The following is a 22,093-nucleotide window of genomic DNA, read 5'->3' as shown; positions in this document are numbered from 1 at the left end:
TTCCGCTTAATGGTGGAATTATTGAGGAAATAGCTGAGGCTAGGAAGAGACAGCTGTCGGGTTGGGAAGGGGGAAGCGTCCATCCTCTGACCTAAGCCACGCGAACAGGGATTAACTATTGGCCAAAAGTCAGTCCTTCATTAGGGTGTTCAGCAGATCAATCACAGGCCCTGGAGCCATAGGACGGTATTGCAGAGGCAAAGCCCAGAAAGGATCATCATTGCGCTGTCCTGACCGGGCACGGTTGCTCCCTCGATGGTACCCCATCAGACCAGCACCATATGTGACCATTTTGCGGGCGACTTTGTTATCCGCAGGCACATTTCGCCGAGCGGGTCAGTCAAGAACCATGGAATAAAGCTACCCGCAACACAGAGCAATGTCAAGGTTAGGCCTGTTAGTTGGTTTGGGGGATCTTTGGTACTGTGCTCGCGGAGAAATCTCCCAGCCAATCCTCGCTCCCTCTCGTCTCCGCCGCCATTCGGGGAAACATCGCTTTTGTAGTGCACGCTAGAACATCTGGTGCCGTGACTATACGTCAACCGGATCACTGACCTTCCCTCTCTTCTTTTTTCCTCCCCAAGACTGTCTGGTCTTATCAAAGCTGATCCTTTATACCTACAATATCATGTATCAAAGTGGGAAGTTTTCGCGATGCAGCAGCCTGGCTCCAGTCGGCGAGCAGCCGCCACCAGCTTTTGTGGCTATTGTATTAGCCCCCGTTTGACTGTGGGAATGCTTCACAGCCTGGCAGAAGAGCTTGCTTCTATGGAAGCTATGAACTGACACTTATGTAACAGGCGTCACATTAAATGCTTTTTCTTTCGCAGACCTGCATACTGATGACGAGGAATCAGTAGAATCGTACCTGCCGAGAAACAGAATCGCCTCCTGACCTCGACTTTATCGCGACAAGTCTCTCGAAAATCGTCCTCCCACAACAAGAAAGAGAATTGGATTCAAAGTTCGGTGTCATCAGCATCATGTCATCTAGGATTTCAGCGGTCCCGCGTTGCGTTTTGTTGTCAACATTAAGAAAAACGGCGATTGTTTGTCTTCGGTGGAAACACACTGGTAGCGGCTGAGGGTACCACAATGGTATCAAGACACGGTTTCATCTTCGGATTCGACTACTCCAATATATACTGGCAAATTCTTGGCGTGGCACAAATCCACGGCATAGCTGGTTTGTCAGTGCTCTGAGAATTCTGCTCGCGGGCATGTCGGGGTATACACAGTCCGCCTCGCAAGTTCCACCCTTGTGAAGTGTCTCCTTTAGGAGCTGAAGACTCGCTCCAGTCATTCCGATGATCGAGTGCATCCGAGACGTGCCTTTCGGTCAAGCTCAGTACACTTCGGCGAAAAGGGAAAGAGGATACCACAGGAAGCGCGATGATCTTCGGTTTTCCAATCGTTAGGCTTTAGGCACAGTGACAACACCTCAGCTCGTGTTCGCGAGCGCCCCCATCGGTTCGGTGTGATCGTAAAGCGCATCTAGGACAGTTTGCCGTATTATACCGAAGACATCTCTCTATGGCACCGAAGGTCGTTGCTTGTGCTGGACTCGCATGGGTGGTAAGGACCCTTGTTCGAACGAGCGCCAAGCTTTGTAGTCTGGCTCGATTTGACGTGCAGATCTAGCGTCAATCCTCGATGGTTTCATCACAATGAACTCAGTCATCCACCAAATCTATAGCTTCGTTGCAAGTCTGCAAAAGATACACGTGGTGCTCGGGACTTCACACTTTATATGACTACCGTCTGTTGTGTGACTCCGGAATAGTTTTCTCGCTCGTATCACAATCGTCAATCACGCTCGTGTGTTGGATCAGCGAATGAGTATGCTGTCATATGTTTGGTTACGTCACGGGAACTAGTGCGCTTTAGCATGAACGTCAGGTCTGTCAATGTACAACTCCATCCGATACGCCTCCATCGAAAGTGCCATGTGCGACGTCCTAAGTTGGATCCGTACAACCAAGTCTGGCTTTCTTGTTCGGGCATCAGCATTGGGCAGACTCCACCGATTGAATGCTGGGTGTAGTGCAGTCTATCGAGTTTGAAATGATTGGGTGATACTGATAAATTAGTGGAAAGGTGCTGTTAAGCAGCTGCATACTAAGCTTCGTTCGCGCTTTGGCACGCCTTGTCAGTTAAATGCCAACATCTCGGTGATCAAGGCATCCATCGAAGGCATCGGGTCCGACCCTACAAATTGTCCAGACCTGCCAAAGTCCATTCTGGCGCTCCACCGGCGGGCAGGCTGCTGTAATAGTTCGGAAGATGTTATGAGGATCTGGTTTGCTCCACTTCCAGGGATTGACCGGATTCGCAACGACGGAAAGTTCCATCGCCCGTCATGAGAACACTGGCTATTGTGGACGTGGGCAAGACGTCTCGGAAGTAGAGGTAAGAGCCAACTGTAGATGACTATATTTCGGCTCTGACGAAACCACATGCAGAAGGCGAGCATACGCCCAGTGTTGTCCGTGCATGCGCAAAGTTTTGCAGAAGCCAGAAATTTGTGTCGAGAGTGAAGTAGTCTTCGCTTACCAATCGATTTTCAGTCTCTCTAGTAGATCAATCACATTCGTGGATTCTGCTCCGGGTTAGGCACTGGCAGTTAAGAAGAAGCAACCATAAAACCTGAAGGTGATGAGGAATACCTACTTGGAGAGAAAAGGGGGGCGGAGGGAGCAGGGCAAGGGCAGCAGCAACCAGACGAACCGGTGGTTTCTAGCGCCAAGGTGAGTGCCCATTAGCGAAGGAAAATACATCCAGGAATCCTCATTGGGCAACTACTGGACGCCTCCGAAATCATCTCCCGAACGCGAGGAAAACAAGGTCATGCGTTTTGGAAACGCTTACAAACTATCAAGGCGCATGCCTTGAGAGAATAAGTGGGAGAAGTTTGCATCCATACTAACCTTGTGACTCAAAAGATCCGTGCAGCCTTCACAGTGCCGGCGGACTCCTCGCATCTGACATCTCTTCTATGACATTGCGGGTTAGCGATGCAAAGTTATGGCTTGTACCAGTGAAGACTTGTCGACTACACTTGTTCAGCAGCTTCGGAGCATGCCATGAGAGGTTGCAGTTCAGAAAGTGCAAATTTTGACAGTCAACAACAGGCCTTTCTCGGTGTCTCGATTCGGGTGGCATTCAAAGTATGTCGGTGGAGGCGCTCTTCCGCGTATTCATTGCGAGCAATGAGGAACCCAAGAGTACATCGCAGAGTGCAGTGGTCTGCCTGAATAGGTCATTCTAACGGAAGGCTATATCTATACTGACTGGTCACTGTCGACTTGGAAAATAAGGAAGAGCGATGACAACAACGGCAAAAGGCAAATATCTACTGGGTTCCGGTCGTTTTTTGTCAGAACTTCTACTGAACCATGTCTCGAGGCGGAGCCCTGCGGCCCAGTCTCAGCCAGATGTGCTGGCACCATTCCGTGAGCCTGCTGCCATAGCCTGCCCTACGGAAATTGTTTCCGGGCCACAATGGAATCTGGCAGCCCATTTTTTGGGCCGGTTATGCAGCCTTCGGAGGAACATATGCCTATTCTCATACTAGTGCATGTCCTTCCTCGCACTACTCCGTACAGGCTACGAAGATATTCGAACTAGTCCACCTTAGCACCCCCCATATGCAGGGTCCTCCAGGATGATACTACCCAAGGAAGGCATCCGAAGCTTGCATATGCAAGTCATTATCAGCTTAGATTGAAGCACATCCGAGCCGGTCCTGGCTAGCTGAAGAAGTGTCCCTCGGGAAATTGCCACCCTGGTCTACGACTCCTCAGGGGTGAGATGACTCGCGCAATGTCCACGCACGTCTTACCATGTCAGAATTTGTGGGTCGCGCCCCCTTTTAGTTTCTTCATCACACCCTCTTTGGTGTGTGGATTAGAAGACATGGATTGTGGAAATAGGATTACACGTAGTTTAGTAATTTCTGCCCTGAAGAAAGTACTTTACCTTTATTGGATTAGCTCGACGGGTTTGAACACGTCCTCAGGGAGACTAATTTTTCTTCACGTATTCATTTAGTAGTATCATGATGGTTAAGATCTGATTGACTGCTGTGCAGTATATATTTTATGTCATGTCTGTGATGAATTAGTTATGATACGACCTGATTCTTACTATGTACACTTCACTAATTTTCATCTGCCCTGTTAGTATGGATGTATAATCAGCCGAATCGATGTATAAAGTTAGTATTACTATTTTCCTGCATTTATTGATCTTCGTCAATGCAAGCGAGATAAATGACGCTGTTTGAGCTTGGCCATACTGACATTATGTGTTACATAACCTTAAATATACTTACTGTAGAGAATACCTTTCTCCGAATGCCAGTTAGTGTATAATTCCTACAGTTGTTTTGTTTAATTTCCCTTGCTCCGGATAATTTATCCCTGTATGTATAGTCATGCCTCCTATGCGTGGCGCGTGAGGCCCTTCCGCTGGGAATGTGAGACATGCCGTAGGTAGGTAATCGGCCACAGCCACATATTATTCAGCCACTCGCAGGATAGGGATAATTCCTGGGAGATATAACGGATGTGTTCTGTGGTATTTCCAGGAACACATTGAGGAGTGATGGGAGATAAGGATTGATCTCTGAACAGAACGAGTCCATATCGATGTTGTTGACGTCCTTTTGCTCTGCTCCCGCCAGAGCATACCAAAATTCGTTGTCATGGAATTCATGCTTGTAGGAGAGCAGCATTCTTTGGACCTTGTTTCCTGAGCCTTTAGCATAGGGACGCGACACAGTAATAACAGGTGCAATTTACCCCCCCTTGCTTCAGAAATAGCAAGGGGAAACGGAGCATATATAAAGCAACTTATGTGTCGCTGCCACCCATGTACGTGATCGCCTGCATGACATTACCTATACTTGATTCTGTCCTCTTGCCGAACTTGCTCGGTGTCCACTCCCTCGTTTTCAGACTGCCACTCATTTGATCAAATTAGCAAGATGCAGCTTACTGGTCTTTTCGCTACGGCTTTTGCCCTCCTCGCATCTACTGCCTATGCCCAGACTGGTTCCCAGGGTACTGATACTGGAAACAAGTTTTGCACGGGTCAATGCCTCCCTAAGAGTTCCGATCTCCCCTGCAGCAAGCCGGAGGTAAGCACATCCTCGATGCTCGGCATAAAGTCCTCACTGACCGTTATGACAGTGGCAAGCATCATTGGGTTGCTACATGTGCTGCCTCGATAATGATAATTCGGGTGGCTTTGCGGACAGTCTCCCAGACGATATTCTTCCTGACGACATTATTGGCGACGATAACTGAAAATAACCAACATGTCCACCCCTTTGTGTCCCAGATCGGTTGCCGTGTAATCCTTCTAGCGAAATTATCGGGTTTCTTGTGCTGTGCTTAAAGAAGTATCAAATATCCGGTGTCCTGGGCATGTACATTATGTTGCGATGTGTTGTATTGATTCCCTCATAAATCAATCCTTGCTTGTATGTGTATTGTTTTCGATCCGAAAAGAAAAATCTCTCGTGCCTAAAGCATGTTATTCCCAGTAGTGTGGGTGGATCCGCTAGATGGTTCGTAGGCGTGAGTTTCTCGACTCGGAGGCTCGTAGTTGGAAGAGTAGCGCGCGCGTTGCGTAGCCGAGACCATTAAATAACATTGACTGCAGATGGCCGGCCCTTCGACGGCGCACTGTGCCCAGCACGGATGCTATCGAGCCATAAGCAATAGAATTCGTTCCTATCGCAATTGTATTATCACTTTCGCCTATTTTGGCCCGTTGGCCTATTTTGGCCTGATTCACGCTGCGTGTCGGTTGCAGCACGCTTGGTACTGTCAGATACCTTAGGTCTTCGTTTCCGTGCCGGTCCAATCAAGTCTCTGCAGATAGAACGACGTTAATGCAGCCCTAGTCACTTCAGAGAGGATGTGCTCCCGCGACGCATCTAGTCAAGCATCTTCTCATCCACTCTGCATTGTATTGTATCCTAGCTCTTTAGACCCCAACGCTGCCTTTATATCATAATTCGTGCGTTGCTATCGTGTTCAAGCAATGTCGTCCGTCGGTGCTAGTTCGGCCTATGGGTTTTGTCGGTCGCTGGGCCGTAGTTTCTGCTATTGCCAGTGTTAACATCAACCTGACCTCCTTGTATGTGAGGACAGAAGCTCTGGACCTCGACCAATCGCCGTATTTGGGTTATGCAGCGGGTAGGTTGTGCACTGAGCAACGTCGTTGTTCGCATTGAGCAAATTTGCTGTTGGCTTGTACCAACAAGCCAGCATTCAGCCTATCGTGGCATAATTTCCCTTCCAAGTATATGTCTCATCCTTTATGTCTAGACATTCATTCGACCATATGTCTTGTTCATTGATGACATGCAGCAAAACATGCATCTGTTCCTGTCATTGCCGACCATGGGACATACCCGGCCGAGTGGATCAATCTGTGTAACCAGCCTCGAGAGTTGACGGCGTATGACCCCACAGTGATACAACTGCAGATGTAGGTATTCAAGGTATCTTCAATCTCTCGTATTGTTGTAGTCATGGATGATTGGTTCTACCGAAGTATGTCGTTCGAAGGGAAAGTGGGATTTGGCACATCTGGTCTGCGGGCTCTCCGGCTCTTCGTTAGCGGTAGGTTAGCAAGAATCCAAGAATAGCATCGTCTTGGACACGGAGCGAGAGGTGGACACAGCATCTGGCTCCATGGGTCGCGATATGTATATCAGCTGAAAGACACTTGTTCTTGACCAGGCATTCTGTGGCCTTCATAGGACGAGGTGGAGTCTTCGAACAGCTTCACAACTAAGGAATAGTCCAGGCTGTTTCGTGTCCAGGCAAGTCAGGGACAAGTTCTCCTGTGTGACAACAGAATCTGAAGCGTTCTACTTTCGTGGAAGCCACATTTGAGCCTGCAGTACATTCCATCATGTTCTTCATGGGCGCACCACGGCAGACGAGGTAGGGATATCGTGATGCATAAGAAGTACTTCGACTCCTAGATATCGACGGGAAAAGAAAAGTTCTTAGAACCTAGCTCCTTTCTGACGAGCACAACCTGGAGCCCAAACAGGGAGGTCTGGGAGGAGGCTAGGAGAGCAGAAGGTGAAATCCTTGAAGCAAACGTAGTCGATGGATGGGGGAGACGGATGCATAAACGAGATGCAAAGGACAGGAAACCTTGCTGGACATTGTTCGGATGCTTATTCGATGCAGAATTTGACATCGGGCTGATGACAAGATGGAAAGAAAGAAACAACGGGAGGCTCGTAAGATTCAGTTGACGGGGGATGGATGGAAATGATTTCCGGCTGGCAGGGCAAATGTGCTTGCCGTCCCAGGAAAGCTCACCAAACTAACATTGGTACCTTAGCTCTGTTGCACTTGCTACTAGTCTTTGACAAATGAATCTGCTCTTTTTACGAGTTCTTTATGATACGAGGTTCGCTTCAAGTTGCCTAATCTAGGCTTTTGGGAATCTCAGGGTTCAGTAAAAGGGCAGATTCTGAGTTTACAATGAACTCATCTTGCAAGATTGTACCCCTATTTTTGAGTTTCCAAGAATACTCTGATGCTAAAGTATTCGTCTATGAGCTGATTATTTACCCCTCAAGTGTTGGATTCCAGAACGCAGGTTCGTTAGCAGATATCCAGAGATAAAGAAGACAGATGATAGGCTAAAGATACTAAAATCGCTGAGTTGATAATGGGCTTTCTGCGTCCTCAAAAGATAGTTAACCCATACCAGCAGATGCACCACTTGCAGACACCCTGCAGCTATATAAACGCATGTCTAGTGCTTGGCTGACATCTTCATCGCCTCTCCTTCTTTTGCTCTTTTGCCACCATAATCTTGTCGTTGTGAGGTCCAACGAATGTAAGCGTATTTATCCAACGCAAAATGAAAATTATTTTGTATTAAAACCGGGCACATCCACGAACAGGAATTTACTCCGGGCTATGATGCTCAAAAGCTATGCCATAGTACACATCAGGAGCAGAGAGAATGTTGGGGAGCAGGCGTTCTCTGCTTAGTAGGTGAACTGCATGTCATTAGTTTGTATGACCTGCGCGACATTATTTTGTAGCTTATTCGCCAATTAAGCTTTTTTTATGATTCATGTATAGCATTAGGATGCTGCGAGCAATTATCCTCTCTTTGCTGCCTGTTACTTGCCACTCGTTGAATGCATAACATTATACATCATTGTATGTATGTGCTTAGTCAGTTATACTTCACAATACAAGGGCGCTCGGCAGTGGCTCGGCAGTACTGTTAGTTTGTGACAGCAGCTAATTAACCTTACCCCATGGTCGGTCTAGTGGTAGATCACAAGTTGATAGGTAGATGGTCCAATAAATAACCGAGTCTTGTTCAGTTCTATATAGTGACACCCACTCGTCTATACATATGCCCAAAGTCCGTGTGGTATTAAGAATCTATTTAAGCATCCGCTATGTGCTCAATGTCCAAAAGGAAGGTGCCGTTTCCACGCCTATCATCCATCGCTTCGTAGTACTCATGCTGGCTCTAATGCATCTGTTGTGTTTTTCCCGCTCAATATTTGCATATACCAAAATGACTGACAACAGAAACCAAAAGAAAAAGAAAGATCAAGATAATGCTTTGAGGCTAGCCCTTTCCATGCACATGCACAACATCTGAGCGCTTGCAATTTCGACTAATAATTGTAAACTCAGTCGACTTGGAAAGCGTCAAAATTGTGACGGTATGATCACGGAGTCTCCTCCAGGGAACGGGCAGGTATATTAGAGGTCGGCGAACCCAAGGCCGTCTTCAGGGTCGGCGTCTTTTCACTGGGCTTCTCATCCCATAGCGCACTACTGGCGGGGAAGATCGACCCATCGTTGGAGATATTAACGGCAGGGGCATCTTCCACGCTCACATGCACATGAGGCACCACTAAGTCGAGCCCTTTCGAGGCGCTTGGGCAACCAGACATCTGGGGCTTGTGCCGAGGGGGCAGTGGACGATAGGCCGAGTCATGCATATAGCTCATATAGTCCGACCCATTGCTGCTCACCGACGATGCAGCTGTGGACGGCGTGTGCATCAGCGGCGGAACAGACCCCGTAGCACTCCAGAGTGCCGACAAGCTGGTCGAACTGCGGTGATCAAACCGAGGGCGCCGGACCGGCATCATAGTGTCATCACGGTGAAACTGGGAGAGGTAATTCCAGGCCTCTGACGACGCCAGAGAACTGGCACCGGATCCCATAGGTATCACTGGCTTCCATTCGGATGGATCCTGATCCGTCTTGGCATCATTCCATTCGCTGGGTATCCTGGAGATTGAGGATCTGGCGGCACCTTTCGTGGGAGTCATGGGTGCTACAATCATTCGAGGAGACATAGGAGGAGAGGCAGGTGGAGTTGTTGAGGAAGACATGGAGGAGTTTGATGAAAAGGAAGCTGAAAGTGGTTTGTGGGAGTCTTTGCGGCGACAGCTGCAGAGATAATGTGTTAGTAGAAATTTATTGAAAGGAAAGAGATAGCAATGAGACAAAGGAAGGACTAGGGGGAACTGGTTGGAATTTAAACCAGCAGTGGAGGCTGTGCAGTCAAGGCTGTGGCGCGATAAGGAGTCTCATACCTTTCGCTACAATATAAGAGGGAATTGTCAGGCACTGTTATCTGTTTTTCGCACATGGCGCTGTAGATCGGTTAGCTTTGATCCTGAAGATAAGCGATCATTTGATATGCAAGGGGAATAAGCGACAAGGTTAACGGGGATGTGCGAGGATTGGCAAAAGCAACCATGCTGGGGAGAAGGCAGGGCAGAAGATACTAGGATATAGCATAACACATACCAAAAGTTGAGAAAGCTAGCCGCCATCTCGGGCTGCCGGTCGTCGTCCAACTCTAACTGCTTGGTGACTTGTCCAGAGCCTAGTTTGGATATAGAGTGGTTGACAAAGGATGTTCCTCTCCGATGTAAAGCCGGCCGTGAGTTCCTCAGCTTAGGGACATTGGAGCCCGAGGAAGTGCGGCGATGGTGGTTATTGCTTTGAGTCATGGATGGCGGTGAGGATCTGGTTAAGTATAAATATGACACCGGTCCAAAAGAAAAACCATCTATCTGAAAATAATTCGGCGATGGTACCTTGCGCCGAACCGCGCCAGTTGTGGAGCACGAGAGCTTGCCCCTATGGGTCAGAAAGTATGAGGGATTTGCGTCTAGCAGGGATCCAACTGCACAATTGGTTGGACCAATGGCCTCGCACGGTAGTACTGGATGATATAGTTTCGTAATAATGCCTCAGTCCTCGTTCAGCCGAAATGGCATGTGCCGAATGAATCGAGCTGAAACGGCAAGGGAATACACGCCTGAGCCGTTTCTTATTTTTGATAAAACCCTGGCAATGAGAGGCAAATATGTAGCGGGCGAATGCCAAATTCTTTGTAATGACAGTAACAACGATAAGCTTTTTTCTTTTCTGCTCTGTGTGTATCTGCTGTGGTACCAGAATTGGTCAGATAGGTCACAAATGAAACCAGTCTCACTAGTAGTACTACTAGAACGCTGGTGGCCCGGCTGAGGGAGCGTTATCACCGGCCTCTGAGTGGGGAGAGATAAGGGACAACAAAGTAACAAACGGGTAATCGACAAACGAAAGAAAAAAAAAATCGTAAGGATAATTATAGCTAGGAAGGGAGACATACATACCAAAGGAATGGCAGTGTATTCTGTTTCCCCCTTTCTGCGATTTAAATCCCTCTTTGTTTTCTTCTTGGTTTGGCCCCTTTCTTATAAACCAGTGTGCCGTCTTCTCCAAGGTACACCGCACGTGCAATGGGCTTGATACCGAAAAGGGCGGGTGTAAGTAATGCTAAGCGGGATTATTGACCGGCGGTGATGAAGAGAGTATCGTGCAGCCGACTGGAAAGCAGAAAAATCGCTCGGAGAATAACTAGGCAATACTGAAAGAGGGATACCGAAGGGAGCACCAGATCACAGGCGCCGGGACGGTCAATCAATTGTATAAGAATAGCCTAAGAGTAATCGAAAGGTCTTCCTGTTGTGGTAGTCGAAAAGTGTCAAGGCTGTTTGCGTCTCACGATAAGAACACCAAAGGCAGAGAAAGCGAACAGCCCGATAGATATAACCAGAGCCGGAAAATCGATTCAAGCAACAGAAATTCTAGAACTTTGTTCCACCTACATGGGGAGAGCATGATGGGGGGATTAGGTTAGCCTTGGTTTCTCTTCACATCCCCAGGTGTGCCTCCATTCGGCCCATTACTAGTTACCGTGACCACCCTGGGTGACGCCCGAGCACGTCAGGCCCGGGAGGGAAGGCGAGACTCAGTTGAGTCACGCCATGATTGGGCTGGGGAAGGGAGTTCTAGACTGCCGGACTGCCGTGTGCCGCCTGCCTCAGGCAGCACAACGCGCAATCGTCCGTCTGAATGGGGAAGGCACACAACAGATTCGGCTTACCTCACCACCCATAGATGATCTAATCCACTCCGCGTACGGAGTATATGACTGGGGAACGTTGCAATGCTCCGCCGGAACGACTCTTTTTGACTTCTCCTTGTGGACTGACTGGCTATATTTAGCTGTCACTCTGGATCCGGTGGGGAGTGTATAGCGGATGGAAGACGAAGCACACAGAAAGAATTTTTCGTCCTCTCCGAATCCGTTGTTTCCTCTCGTTGCTCTTATATGGTACTTGTGCGTAAGTACTGCGGTGTTCTACTAAGTGTTCGGGAGTCTCTCTTATGTCCAGGCGGGGTACCCATCGCGATAAGGTAACCATTAGTTGCCGCGTCCATCTTGTGCAGAGACCGGAGCGATAAAAGCCCTTCCCATTGCCCCTCAAATCCTCATTTGGCTTTCCTTGAGATTCCGATATTTTATTTTTCCCTTAACCGACCGAACCACGCTTATCGGGTGAAGGAACACTACCATGCCCTCAACCATTCGTCGCATGCGAATGACATGTCGTCGTCTTGGCTTGGCTGGATCTCTGCTACGCGGGGCTCTTGAGGTCTGATCATCACTGCCGACCAGCCCAGTTTGTCACCTCAAATCGGGCAGCCATCGTCAACACGGAGCGTCAGCTGTAAAACACCCCAGCTCCACATCTGCTGGTCTAGACAGTGCCTTGGTGGCCGGACTCAAGGGGAACCAACCAATGCTTAACGTACAGGCTTACACATGGACTGTTTCTCCATCCAGAGCTCAGTGCTTTTCTGCAGTGTCCGCCCCCCTTAATTGGATCTGTGCGGCAGGATCACCCGCCGTTAGATCCAATGAGTGAGCCCTATCGCAGTGCGGAAGCAGTGATTCGGAACTGGACGCCAGGGAGGCAGTTAACCTTGGCTAGCAAACAAGGAAATGCCGACCCGGATCAATTCTATGGCTTTCTGTCGTTTCGGGATGGCCTATATTGTGTGACGCCATAAATGCCTCGAGTAGTAGTTTTACTTTTCCCTTAAACTAGCCTGTAATCGAGAGAGAGGCAAAAGAGGAGAAGGGGAGGAACTAGGCAGCAAGAAGAACCGGCGAAACCGATAGTGGCCTGCTCAGGTGGCTACCGCCATGAGGCGAAGCAAAGCCGTGATGGACAGAAATAGATGAGACAATTCTCTGAGGCGAAACAAAAATAATCCATCCATATTTCGGCAGTCCCACACGGCAGCAGAGGTTTAAACAAAGGTCTACTATAATGTCATCAGTGATTGCAACGTTCGAATCAGTCTATGATGCTAGTAACTGGGGATGGAGTCCATAATAGTGGGGCAATGTCACTGACTGACTGGCAACCACAGTGCAGACTACTATATTTACTAGTGCACACCAATTATCCGGAGAACACTTATTGGAAACTGACAGATAATTGGTTTGGTACAGACTGGTGAATAATGCATTCTGCATTTGTAGAAAACAACAGAAGTTGACACGTTCTCGATCGTCCTGTGGATCAAACTTCTTCATCCATTAGCAAATATTTATACATCCGACGTTGAGATTGGATGTTACTAAACTCGATGACGGATGGGGATTCCCACCCACTCGTTCCAGGGATCGTCCCCCTTTTCGGCTTTACCGCAACACATCATTTGAACTGAAATATTCTGGATCTAGGGCTCCATAATCTGATAGGCACACACATCCACATTTCAGTGTCCCGACCTTAGCGGTAAGTCTGGACTAGTATCAACAGAGCAAAAAGGATCGTCCATTGTCTCCCCTCAAGGTCAAGTTCTTTTAGCTGACGTTTCTCTTTCGAATGTCTACAACTATCCAGGTGAAGATTGTAATTTCCCATGTTGCGTACACGTTTACGGAGTATCACAAGTCCAATTGTCTGTCCAATCTGGCCTGTTGCATTTTGTGCTTCCATGGCCCCGTAGTTACTTCTTACATGCGGGGCAGGCGTTGTGTCCCCTCCGAAGCCTGTACAATGATGTATCTACTCTACCCAACAACTGCACGTTTCACGGGTCATCATCCATGCGAATCGAACTAAGCCGACTAACTCAATGGGAGTAGAGTGATACTCTCACCATGCGATCGTCGCCCCTGCCTTGATTTAAACCGAATCATTCGATATAAAGGCCTATCACACGTTCTCCCCCATCTTGTTAATCACCGTCACATGCGAGGTTACCGTATCAGGGAAAATAGGAGTAGATATCCTACTTGCACGCGGACACCCTTCGTTCCCCCTTATCTCTCATTATCAAAAAAACAACGACTGACTGGACACAATTATGGAGGGTCTTATAACGTACTTAGCTACTTACAATATTCAAGGTTTCTACACCGCAACTTCCTACAACTTAAAACCATGATTGAGTCAAGGACAAGAAGTTCATTAGCTTTGAAGGCTGATTAGAACCCACGGACTCGAAAGAGGGGTAGGCATATAGATAAAGCTTACTCCGTGTGTATTGTACATGTCTCTCTACCAACTTATTAGGAAGGTAGATGGAAAGGCTTACTGTATGTTTACCATAAGGGTAAAGTTATGGTATTGAGGTATACTAAGTAGTATCATAGTTGTGTAGTAGGCAAATCGACCATCTTGTCCCACCTCTGGAAGCTACAAGATTAATTCTTAGGACATCATTGAGGGAAATCGCTAGCAAATTTCACTATATCTGCTCGGCATTGTAAAATATGTATACGACCATAATGACTGTCCTACATGCGCTCTTCACTTGTAACTTCGTTTGCGGCGGGCACCTTCCCCTTCGGGAAGCATCAAACATCATCATTTTCTTCCCCTGCTCCGCTTCTGCATTCTTCTTCTGCCTTTGTATCTAGCATCAGATGGAATAAAAACAAAATGTCACTTCCTAAAGCTTTTTGTTTCTTTGCGTATTCGATATCATACACCCTCAATCATTGCTAGCAAACACCCCAGATCGGGGTGCAGTCAGCATCGTTGCGTTTGTAGGCCATCAGGACACATCTTCCGCGTGCGGAATATTCCTCGAAAAAGGAAGCATAGGATCCATTCAGCGCGAGTGCCAGTACTAGTAGTACTAGTAGTAGCAGCATTAGTAGGTGCTGACCTTTGAGACTACTGCTAGTGGCCATTACCCCTCACGCCATCTCATCTCCTCCTCAATTCTCTCACATCGCCATACCTGAACATACGAAGAAAGGTTCGACGATCTTTCATAAAGAATGGCCTTGTTCGAGGAGCTCAGCCCCTCCTTCGTGGCTACTATAACTCTAACTTTATTGCTTGCCTATCTGATAGGCTGCGCAGTGTATCGCCTGTACCTTAGCCCCATCGCGTCTTTCCCAGGGCCCCCGTTGGCAGCTGTGACTTGGTTGTGAGTTTTGAATTCTAGTTCTCAAAGTAGCCCCTGCGAAGGAAGGAGGGAACGATGAAGCTGACTGCGCGCTTCAGCTACGAGTTCTATTACGATGCAATATGTGGTGGCCGGTACATCTTCAAAGTCAAGGATATGCATAAGCGCTACGTGAGTAGGATGACCTCGTTGTGAATAAAACCCCATATATAGTGACACTACAATTTATAGGGGCCCATTGTTCGCATCAACCCCGAAGAGCTTCATATCGAGACTTCGGCCTTTTATGATGAGTTGTATGCACCCGGCGGCAAGAAGAAGAGGAATTTGAATCCCCAGTTCAAACATCAATTTGGGGCGCCCGACAGTACCTTTTCTACTATAGAACATGATTTACATCGCATGCGTCGTTCTGCTCTGAGCCCATTCTTCTCAAAAGCAAGTGTACGTCGTTTGCAGCCTGTCATATGGGAAAAGGTCGACAAACTCCTTGAACGTCTGCATGGATTGAAAAATACGGGTCATCCAGTCCGCATGGATATTGCCTACGCTGCGTTTACCAATGGTATGTACAACGGTGAAAATAATAAACCTCCATTTATCCAATATACTCACAGATGTAGACGTCATTATGCAGTACAGTTTCAGCCACTCGCGCGAGAGGTTGCAAAAACATGACTTTGGTGAGCCAGCTCAGGAGGCCGTTCTTGCTATGAGCAAAGTTGTACATTGGATGAAGCACTATCACTGGCTCATTTATATGGGTCAGCTTATTCCGCCGTGGATTGTATCATGGATTAGTCCAACGTGAGTATGATCAATGTTGTGTTCCTGCATGCGTAATGACACATCAAAAATTGGAGCTAATCTGCAATGCATGAAAGAGTTGCAAACGTGCTTGAGGATGAACGGGTACTACAATAGACAGCTTTCATCAAATCTTGAGAAGTATTGCTAATGAGCCGCAGTCCTTCACCCGCGATAATGTGGTCCAGGTGCACCAGATCATGAACGATAAAGATACAGGGGCCGGAAAGCAGCCCAAAACCATTTTCCATGATCTGCTAGCAAATCCGAATCTTCCAGTCTCAGAAAAGAGTGTCGAACGGCTTGGCCAGGAAGCCAAAATACTCGTAGCCGGCGGAACTGAGACCACATCTTGGACACTATCGGTCATCACATACTATCTGCTGAGCCAACCGGATACTCTATCCCGTCTTCGTACCGAACTAATAGCCTCCATCCCCGATCCTACGGCACACATCGGTATCGAGGTCTTGGAACACCTTCCCTACCTTACTGCCGTAATTCAGGAAGGTCTGCGGCTATCCTATGGCTCTGTTGCCCGGCTAGCACGTGTATCCCCAGATGAAGCAGTTCTATTTCACGACGACAAGCGTGGAAAGGACTGGGTAATTCCTCCGGGGACACCCATGAGCATGAATGCTGTTTTTGTGCATCATGATCCCGCCATCTTTCCGGAGCCAAGCAAGTTTCGTCCGGAACGGTGGATCGAAGCCGAAAAAGAGGGTAAAAGATTGAATGGGTATCTTGTGTCCTTCACAAAGGGTTCCAGGTCGTGTTTGGGTATCAATCTGGCCTATGCAGAACTCTATATTTGCGTCTCCAGGATGTTTAGACTGTATCACGGTGCAGAGAATGAGTCAGGTGCGAAAGGTGGGAGGTTGGAACTGTTTGAAACGTCCAACAAGGATGTTGAGTTTGCCACTGATATGTTCATTCCTGCTACCAGGAAAGGAAGTAAAGGCGTTAGGTTGCTTGTTAAGGGTGATTAACGATCCTTACACTCTGGGTATTGATGAAGATTGGATGAAGACGACGCAGCAGAGTGTATAGTACTAGCACGCTCTGTTCAATACATCCAGCTTTCAGTACACAATTTAGCAACTTGCTAATCTCACTCAATGTCACCAGCGAATAAAAGCTGTCTCTCTCTCCATTAGATCTTGAACCTGACAAGTTTCTTTCTTCATCCCATCCCTACCATTAAAGGACAGATTGTCTACACATTACCTCTTACAACCAACTAAGTTTGAGAACACACATCTCAATCCCCAAAGCAAACTAAAATACTAACCTATCTGTCTCCCAAAGTATCACCTCCTCCATCTTATCTGTCTGATTCGTATACAATCCGTAACACAAACCATACAACACATTTGCACCAGTCTCACTATGAGATATCAAATCTAGATACATGTGTAGCACACCCACTACTACACTCCTTAGTATTACCTACTTATACCCTAATTTGAATACTTCCCAGCAGCCAGTAAACAAGTATCTTCCCGTGAAACAAAACACAATTCGTAACCACCATATCTGTCTACAGGAGTAGGAGAACCCAGAACGAAAAGTCGCCACAGTTCCTACTTGCAGATGACCATCATGGCGCAGCGCAGACGAGGGAGTTCAGCTGCGATGGAAAAGGAACTGTGAATGATGTGGGTGCCAATGGGCACTTCGCATATAATAATGTTAATACTTTGTTTTAAGTATCTGCTGCATCTCGTGGATGTCGCGTGCCATTGGCACGGACGTTTCGGGCTGGTTTGGAATTTGGCTAGGTACTGTACGATGTGGTTGGTTGGATTCGTTTCTTTGAGGTATTTTATCCGTGGGGCTACTAATGCGTTCGCTGGTTCATCCTTTTCTTGTTGGAGATGTGGATGTGATCCGGTATGGTGTACATGGTGCATAAGTTCGGGAGGTGGAGAGGTGGTTTATTTACTAGTAGCTGACTTTGCCCCCGGCATGCATACTGATTACTTTACAGTTCGTCTTGATACTACGTATGATATTTGTAGCCGTGTGATTAGAGCTGATGGTGTAGATGTAATAGTGGGTATCTTGGGCATAGAAACATGAACACGCCGGTGCAACATAATAGCAACCACTCCTTCTTTTTCCAGGTCAGGCCTGGAATGGGAGAGGGAAATCATTTATCAACATCCATCGGATCGCCCGCGGTAGCCGCAACCGGTGTGGGTGTGGGTGTGGGTGTGGGTGTTGATGCGGACGCGGGTGCGGCTGCAGCTGAAGGGCCGGATGTAGATGGAGCAGGTGCCTCCGCGGCGGAAGTCTTTGCTTCGTTCTCTTTCTCTTTTTCTGTCTTGTCACTATTAGTGGTGGTGGCCTCGTTGCTAGCGGCTTTGTCGTCCTTTCCGCTCTCTTTAGTTTCTTCTTTTGCTTCAGGACCGCCGAGGAACCGCGCTGGTACTCCTCGCGCAGCGACTCCGACAGGACCAACGTAGCATCCCAGCATGGGACTCCAGCTGTACTTTTGTGCCACCGTGTGTCGGATTTCGTTGTAAGCATGTGAGTTTGCGAAGGGCAGAGAGGTTTCGGGATCCCGATAGCGCGAGGGTAGTGATGTAATAACGCAGAGGGATGAAGAGATTTCTATTTTGCGGTGTTAGCATGTCCAATGTGTTCGTGCATGCAGTGGGGGAATAGGTGCATTGCATACTGGTTAGCCTAGGAGGTTTTTTGGCGTTGAAGTAGATACTAAACTCGCGGCTTTGGGCGGTCTTGTCATCAAAGTTCTCCAACACCGTAAGGGTTCGTCCTGTTTGCTCGACAACCTGAGGTACCTCTGGAACTTGCGGTTGTGGGGTTTCCCCATTCGCAACAGCTGGCTGGTCCGTATGCACCTCCGGAGCCTCCTGGCCCGGTTGTGCTGGATTGGGCGTCTCCTTCTGCGGGTTAGTCTGCGAAGGGGCGGCATTTGCATCTGGTACTGTGGTAGGGGATAGCTCCTGCTGCACCGTGGCAGGTTCAGACACAGGTTCAGCGGCTGTGGTTGGTTCAGGAGCTGTTTCCTTCGATGCATCATCGGACTTTGCGGCCACAGTTGGTGGATCTTGGTCAGGCTGCTTTTCGGAGTCTAACGTAGGCTTCTCGCCAGACTCCTGCGACGTAGGCTGCTGAGCTTCGGCTGCGTGTACAGCGTCGTCTTTTTGTTGTACATCTGGCTTATCATCTGACTTGCTCTCCTCCGGAGCCACATCTGGAGCCTTGGTCTCGGTGTCTTCCTCTTTCTTTTCATCTTCAATTTTTGATGAACCAGAGTCTGGTGCTGCTTCTGTAGCCGACTTGTCGTTAACTGCATCTGTGGCAGGCTGCACAGGATCAGCAGCAGCAGCCGGAGTAGGGGCAGCAGCAGTAGCCTCTGTGTTCACATGAGAAGGGGTGGATTCCTCCATTGGTGTATCGGTGGGTTCCTCCATTGGCGTATCGGTGGGTGCTTCCTTTGGCGTAGCAGTGGGTGCCTCCACTGGTGTATCAGCGGGTTTCTCTTGGAATACTGCGCCATTGGTCTGGGTGGGCTCAGACTTTGTTTGCTGCTGTTCAAGGTCTTGGTTCGGCTTTGCAGGTTCTGCATCGCCGGGTGTTTGTGGTAGCGTAGAGCCCTCATTCTGAGTGGGAGGAGGGGCTGTTTGCGACGTGGCAGAACCAGCAACAGTGGGATCCTCGGTCGGTTTTTGCTCTATCACATTTTTATTTTCTTTGTCCGTCTTCTTGCTTTTCTTGCGTGTGGTATCCTCCTTCTCTGGTTTGGCCGTAACGTCAACTTTGCCAATGCGCGTTAAGCGACCATTAACCCAGGTTGCTATGCCGCTCCAGTACGACATGACTGGGCCTTCAAGGCGGCGGTTCTGAAGGGCTTCAATTTTCGCTCGTCTTTCTTCAGCCTTCCTTTTTTCCATTTCCTCCCATCGATTTAGACTCTTGCTGTTATGCCTCTCCACCCTTTCTGCTTCTGCAAGACGCTCGGCTTGCGTCATCTCCTTCGGTTTGAACTGGGCCTTCCTTTTAGCTGCTTCCTCCATGGTGGCGATGAGACGGATGCGCTTTTCTTCGCTGTCCTTCAGGCGTGCATGCGTAAGTTCCTTGTTCTGCATAGTCTGGCGACGAGAGGATGATCGCGTGGGCCCTTCCTCCGGCGTAGGGATCCATGAGATACGTTCCGACTTCTTTTTGGGGCGAGGAGCAGGCACTGTAGACACAGCAGTAGGATCGATTTTGACCTTCTTGCTGGCTATCTTGAATCGAAGGTCTTCTCGAGCTCTCTTTTTCTTCTTCTCTTGTCGCTCCTCCTTCTGTATCTGTTGCTCCCCCTCCATGTCGTCAGCTCGAGACTCGGGTCCTTGATCATCCTCATCATCCGAGGAAGACTCAAAGCGCATATCATCCTCTTCGCCCCCTTCTTCCTCCACATCCATCGCAAACTCGTTGTCATCCTCCACTTCCTCGAACAAGAGCGCAAGGTCATCGTCTGCGGCGGCGTCCAGGAGGGCTGACATATGAAGGCCGGCAGTGCTTCGCTTCGCACGCCCCTGAATGAGGGACTCAACCGGCGCCTCCTCCACTGAGGAGGGGCTTTCATGATCATCTGCCATTGTTCGTGAGGACAGTTGTTGATTCAAAGTCGGCAAGTGAGGAACATTAATCGTTTATCGGAAGCCGACCGTAAAATCACGATAAAACGCGAGTCCGGTCGGGCGCGTATGAGATCGGCCAAGCGTGATACTTTGTGGTAAAACTATTCATTTATTTCATTCTAGAAGAATCACGTAAGACAGTTAATCCTCAAATACCACTAATGTGTGGAGAGCAAAAGGGAGCAAAAAGAGAGTTGAGCCCAGATTATTGGAGACTTAATTGTTGCACCGGAGCTCTGGCAAGGCGGTGCCGGAAATCATTGCAGATACAGCGGAGGGCAGTGGCGGGTGGTGAGTTGATGCCTCAGGTGTATTATATGTCAGATCACGTGATTTATGTATGTGATGAATGGGATTCAGAACCCGGATGTCACCCCAATAAGTGAGATGGAATAATCCTAATTCACGTAGCAGGAAATTTTGTATGGGCGTATAAAACCAACCTACCTGATACGATATAGCATGAGGGGCATCCCGAGTCTTCCGGGCAGGGGACCGCAAGCATCCAGCCCGACCCGAGAATACTCTGGGTCAGGTACCGCGTTGCACAAGTTCCTGTAAGTCACAGTAGCTGCAGGAATATTGGCTTGAAATAAGAAAAGTGAAAACCACATATCCATAGTAGCCTGTAGCCTGGCCCCCGCATAACTAACTGTCTTACCGCCATGGTTGATTAGCTTGCTGTATGTCATGACGGATCCTCAAGGGATGTGGCAGGGTTTACTTAGGAAGTACTCCGTCGTACAGACTACAGGCAGCGTTCCTGCATAAGAGTTCCGCCGATGACTTCACATCTTGAATGATTCCACTTGAAATATCCATCCCTTCACAACAGAATGTCTTCATCCCTTGCGTTATGGATTTCATTGAACCCACGAGAGGGATTTGACATGTTTGCTCCAGGTTTAGTATCTACTGCAGTACTCCGTAGTACCCGATATATATTCCGTAATCATGACAGATGTGGCTCCGTTAAGTTCGAGTATAAGTAAAGCTGACAGTAAATTTCTTGGGAAAGAAACCGGCAAGGGAGTATTCAATCGAACAGCTTTTCCAGCTATGCGCCGATCCATTTAACATCATGAAAAGGCAGGTCATCCGACAGACATACTTACTCATTGCCACAATCGAGGGAGGAAAGAAGAGAGGTGATCAATGTCAAAACACATGACGGACGGTGGAATGCGGGGTCTTAGGACGTTTCAGAGTGCCAATCACCCAGAACTGGGTCGCATCCCTCCCCCGTTTCAGCTTCGACAAGGATGTCGAAAAGGCCATTGGTACGCTTTTCATTGCCATATGCGTGAAGGTTTGATCCGGATTGGGTGTAGACAAGAGGTGCCGCAATAATATATATGGATTCACCTTGGTTTCAAAATTGTAGTCTACCTTATCGCTCTGCACTGTGACCTTACTAGTCCCGAATAAACTGTCATTTACAGTGATTTACAGAAGTGAAACTGAATTATTGAACATTTCAAAACCAAGAAAGTTGTCTTGTAAGGCTGTCGGTCATTAACTGTTGATGCTATCCAAAAGCATCGACTCCACCCGGGCCTGATCTCTTTCCCCTTTTAGAATTGTACACCCATTTAGTGAGCGAAATTAGGTGGGAACTCGACTCAGTATTCGGTGAGAGCAAGACCATAAGATATTATTATTACTGAGCAATATTCACATCTACGTGATCTATAAGACAAAATATTGATCGATGTAGTAAGCACTATGGAAGTATACCGACAATTATCAATTATCGCTGACAAGAGACTATTGCGAAGAGAGCCGATCATGGAATTGTGGAAGGCTGAGGGTGGAAAATGCGCTATTTAA

The 22,093-nt window shown here is 48.1% G+C and overlaps 4 protein-coding genes across 4 annotated transcripts; 2 read left to right on the top strand and 2 right to left on the bottom strand.

Annotated features, from left to right (window-relative positions):
- Window positions 1-4,987: 4,987 nt before the first annotated feature.
- On the top strand, window positions 4,988-5,309 carry AtWU_04889 (60S ribosomal protein L21-A; the record flags this gene model as incomplete). Its single annotated transcript, XM_035500000.1, has 2 exons — window positions 4,988-5,140; window positions 5,193-5,309. 2 exons carry the CDS (start codon window positions 4,988-4,990, stop codon window positions 5,307-5,309), a joined length of 270 nt encoding a protein of 89 aa, XP_035355893.1.
- Window positions 5,310-8,737: 3,428 nt separating this feature from the next.
- Window positions 8,738-10,039, bottom strand: AtWU_04888 (uncharacterized protein; the record flags this gene model as incomplete). Its single annotated transcript, XM_035499999.1, has 3 exons — window positions 8,738-9,470; window positions 9,617-9,676; window positions 9,834-10,039. The coding sequence occupies 3 exons, from the start codon at window positions 10,037-10,039 to the stop codon at window positions 8,738-8,740; spliced, it is 999 nt and encodes a 332-aa protein (XP_035355892.1).
- A 4,628-nt stretch (window positions 10,040-14,667) lies between these two features.
- AtWU_04887 (cytochrome P450) lies at window positions 14,668-16,594 on the top strand (the record flags this gene model as incomplete). The annotated part of the gene is made up of 6 exons (XM_035499998.1): window positions 14,668-14,819; window positions 14,897-14,969; window positions 15,030-15,363; window positions 15,422-15,605; window positions 15,683-15,710; window positions 15,767-16,594. The coding sequence occupies 6 exons, from the start codon at window positions 14,668-14,670 to the stop codon at window positions 16,592-16,594; spliced, it is 1,599 nt and encodes a 532-aa protein (XP_035355891.1).
- Window positions 16,595-17,757: 1,163 nt separating this feature from the next.
- Window positions 17,758-20,221, bottom strand: AtWU_04886 (putative signal transducer; the record flags this gene model as incomplete). Its single annotated transcript, XM_035499997.1, has 2 exons — window positions 17,758-18,221; window positions 18,289-20,221. The coding sequence occupies 2 exons, from the start codon at window positions 20,219-20,221 to the stop codon at window positions 17,758-17,760; spliced, it is 2,397 nt and encodes a 798-aa protein (XP_035355890.1).
- Between the last annotated feature and the right edge of the window lie 1,872 nt (window positions 20,222-22,093).

This window comes from Aspergillus tubingensis (assembly GCF_013340325.1).
Source record: "Aspergillus tubingensis WU-2223L DNA, scaffold_6, whole genome shotgun sequence".
Lineage (NCBI taxonomy): Eukaryota > Fungi > Ascomycota > Eurotiomycetes > Eurotiales > Aspergillaceae > Aspergillus > Aspergillus tubingensis.
Note: the sequence above shows the minus strand (reverse complement) of the source record. Positions and strands in the feature narration are given on the sequence as shown.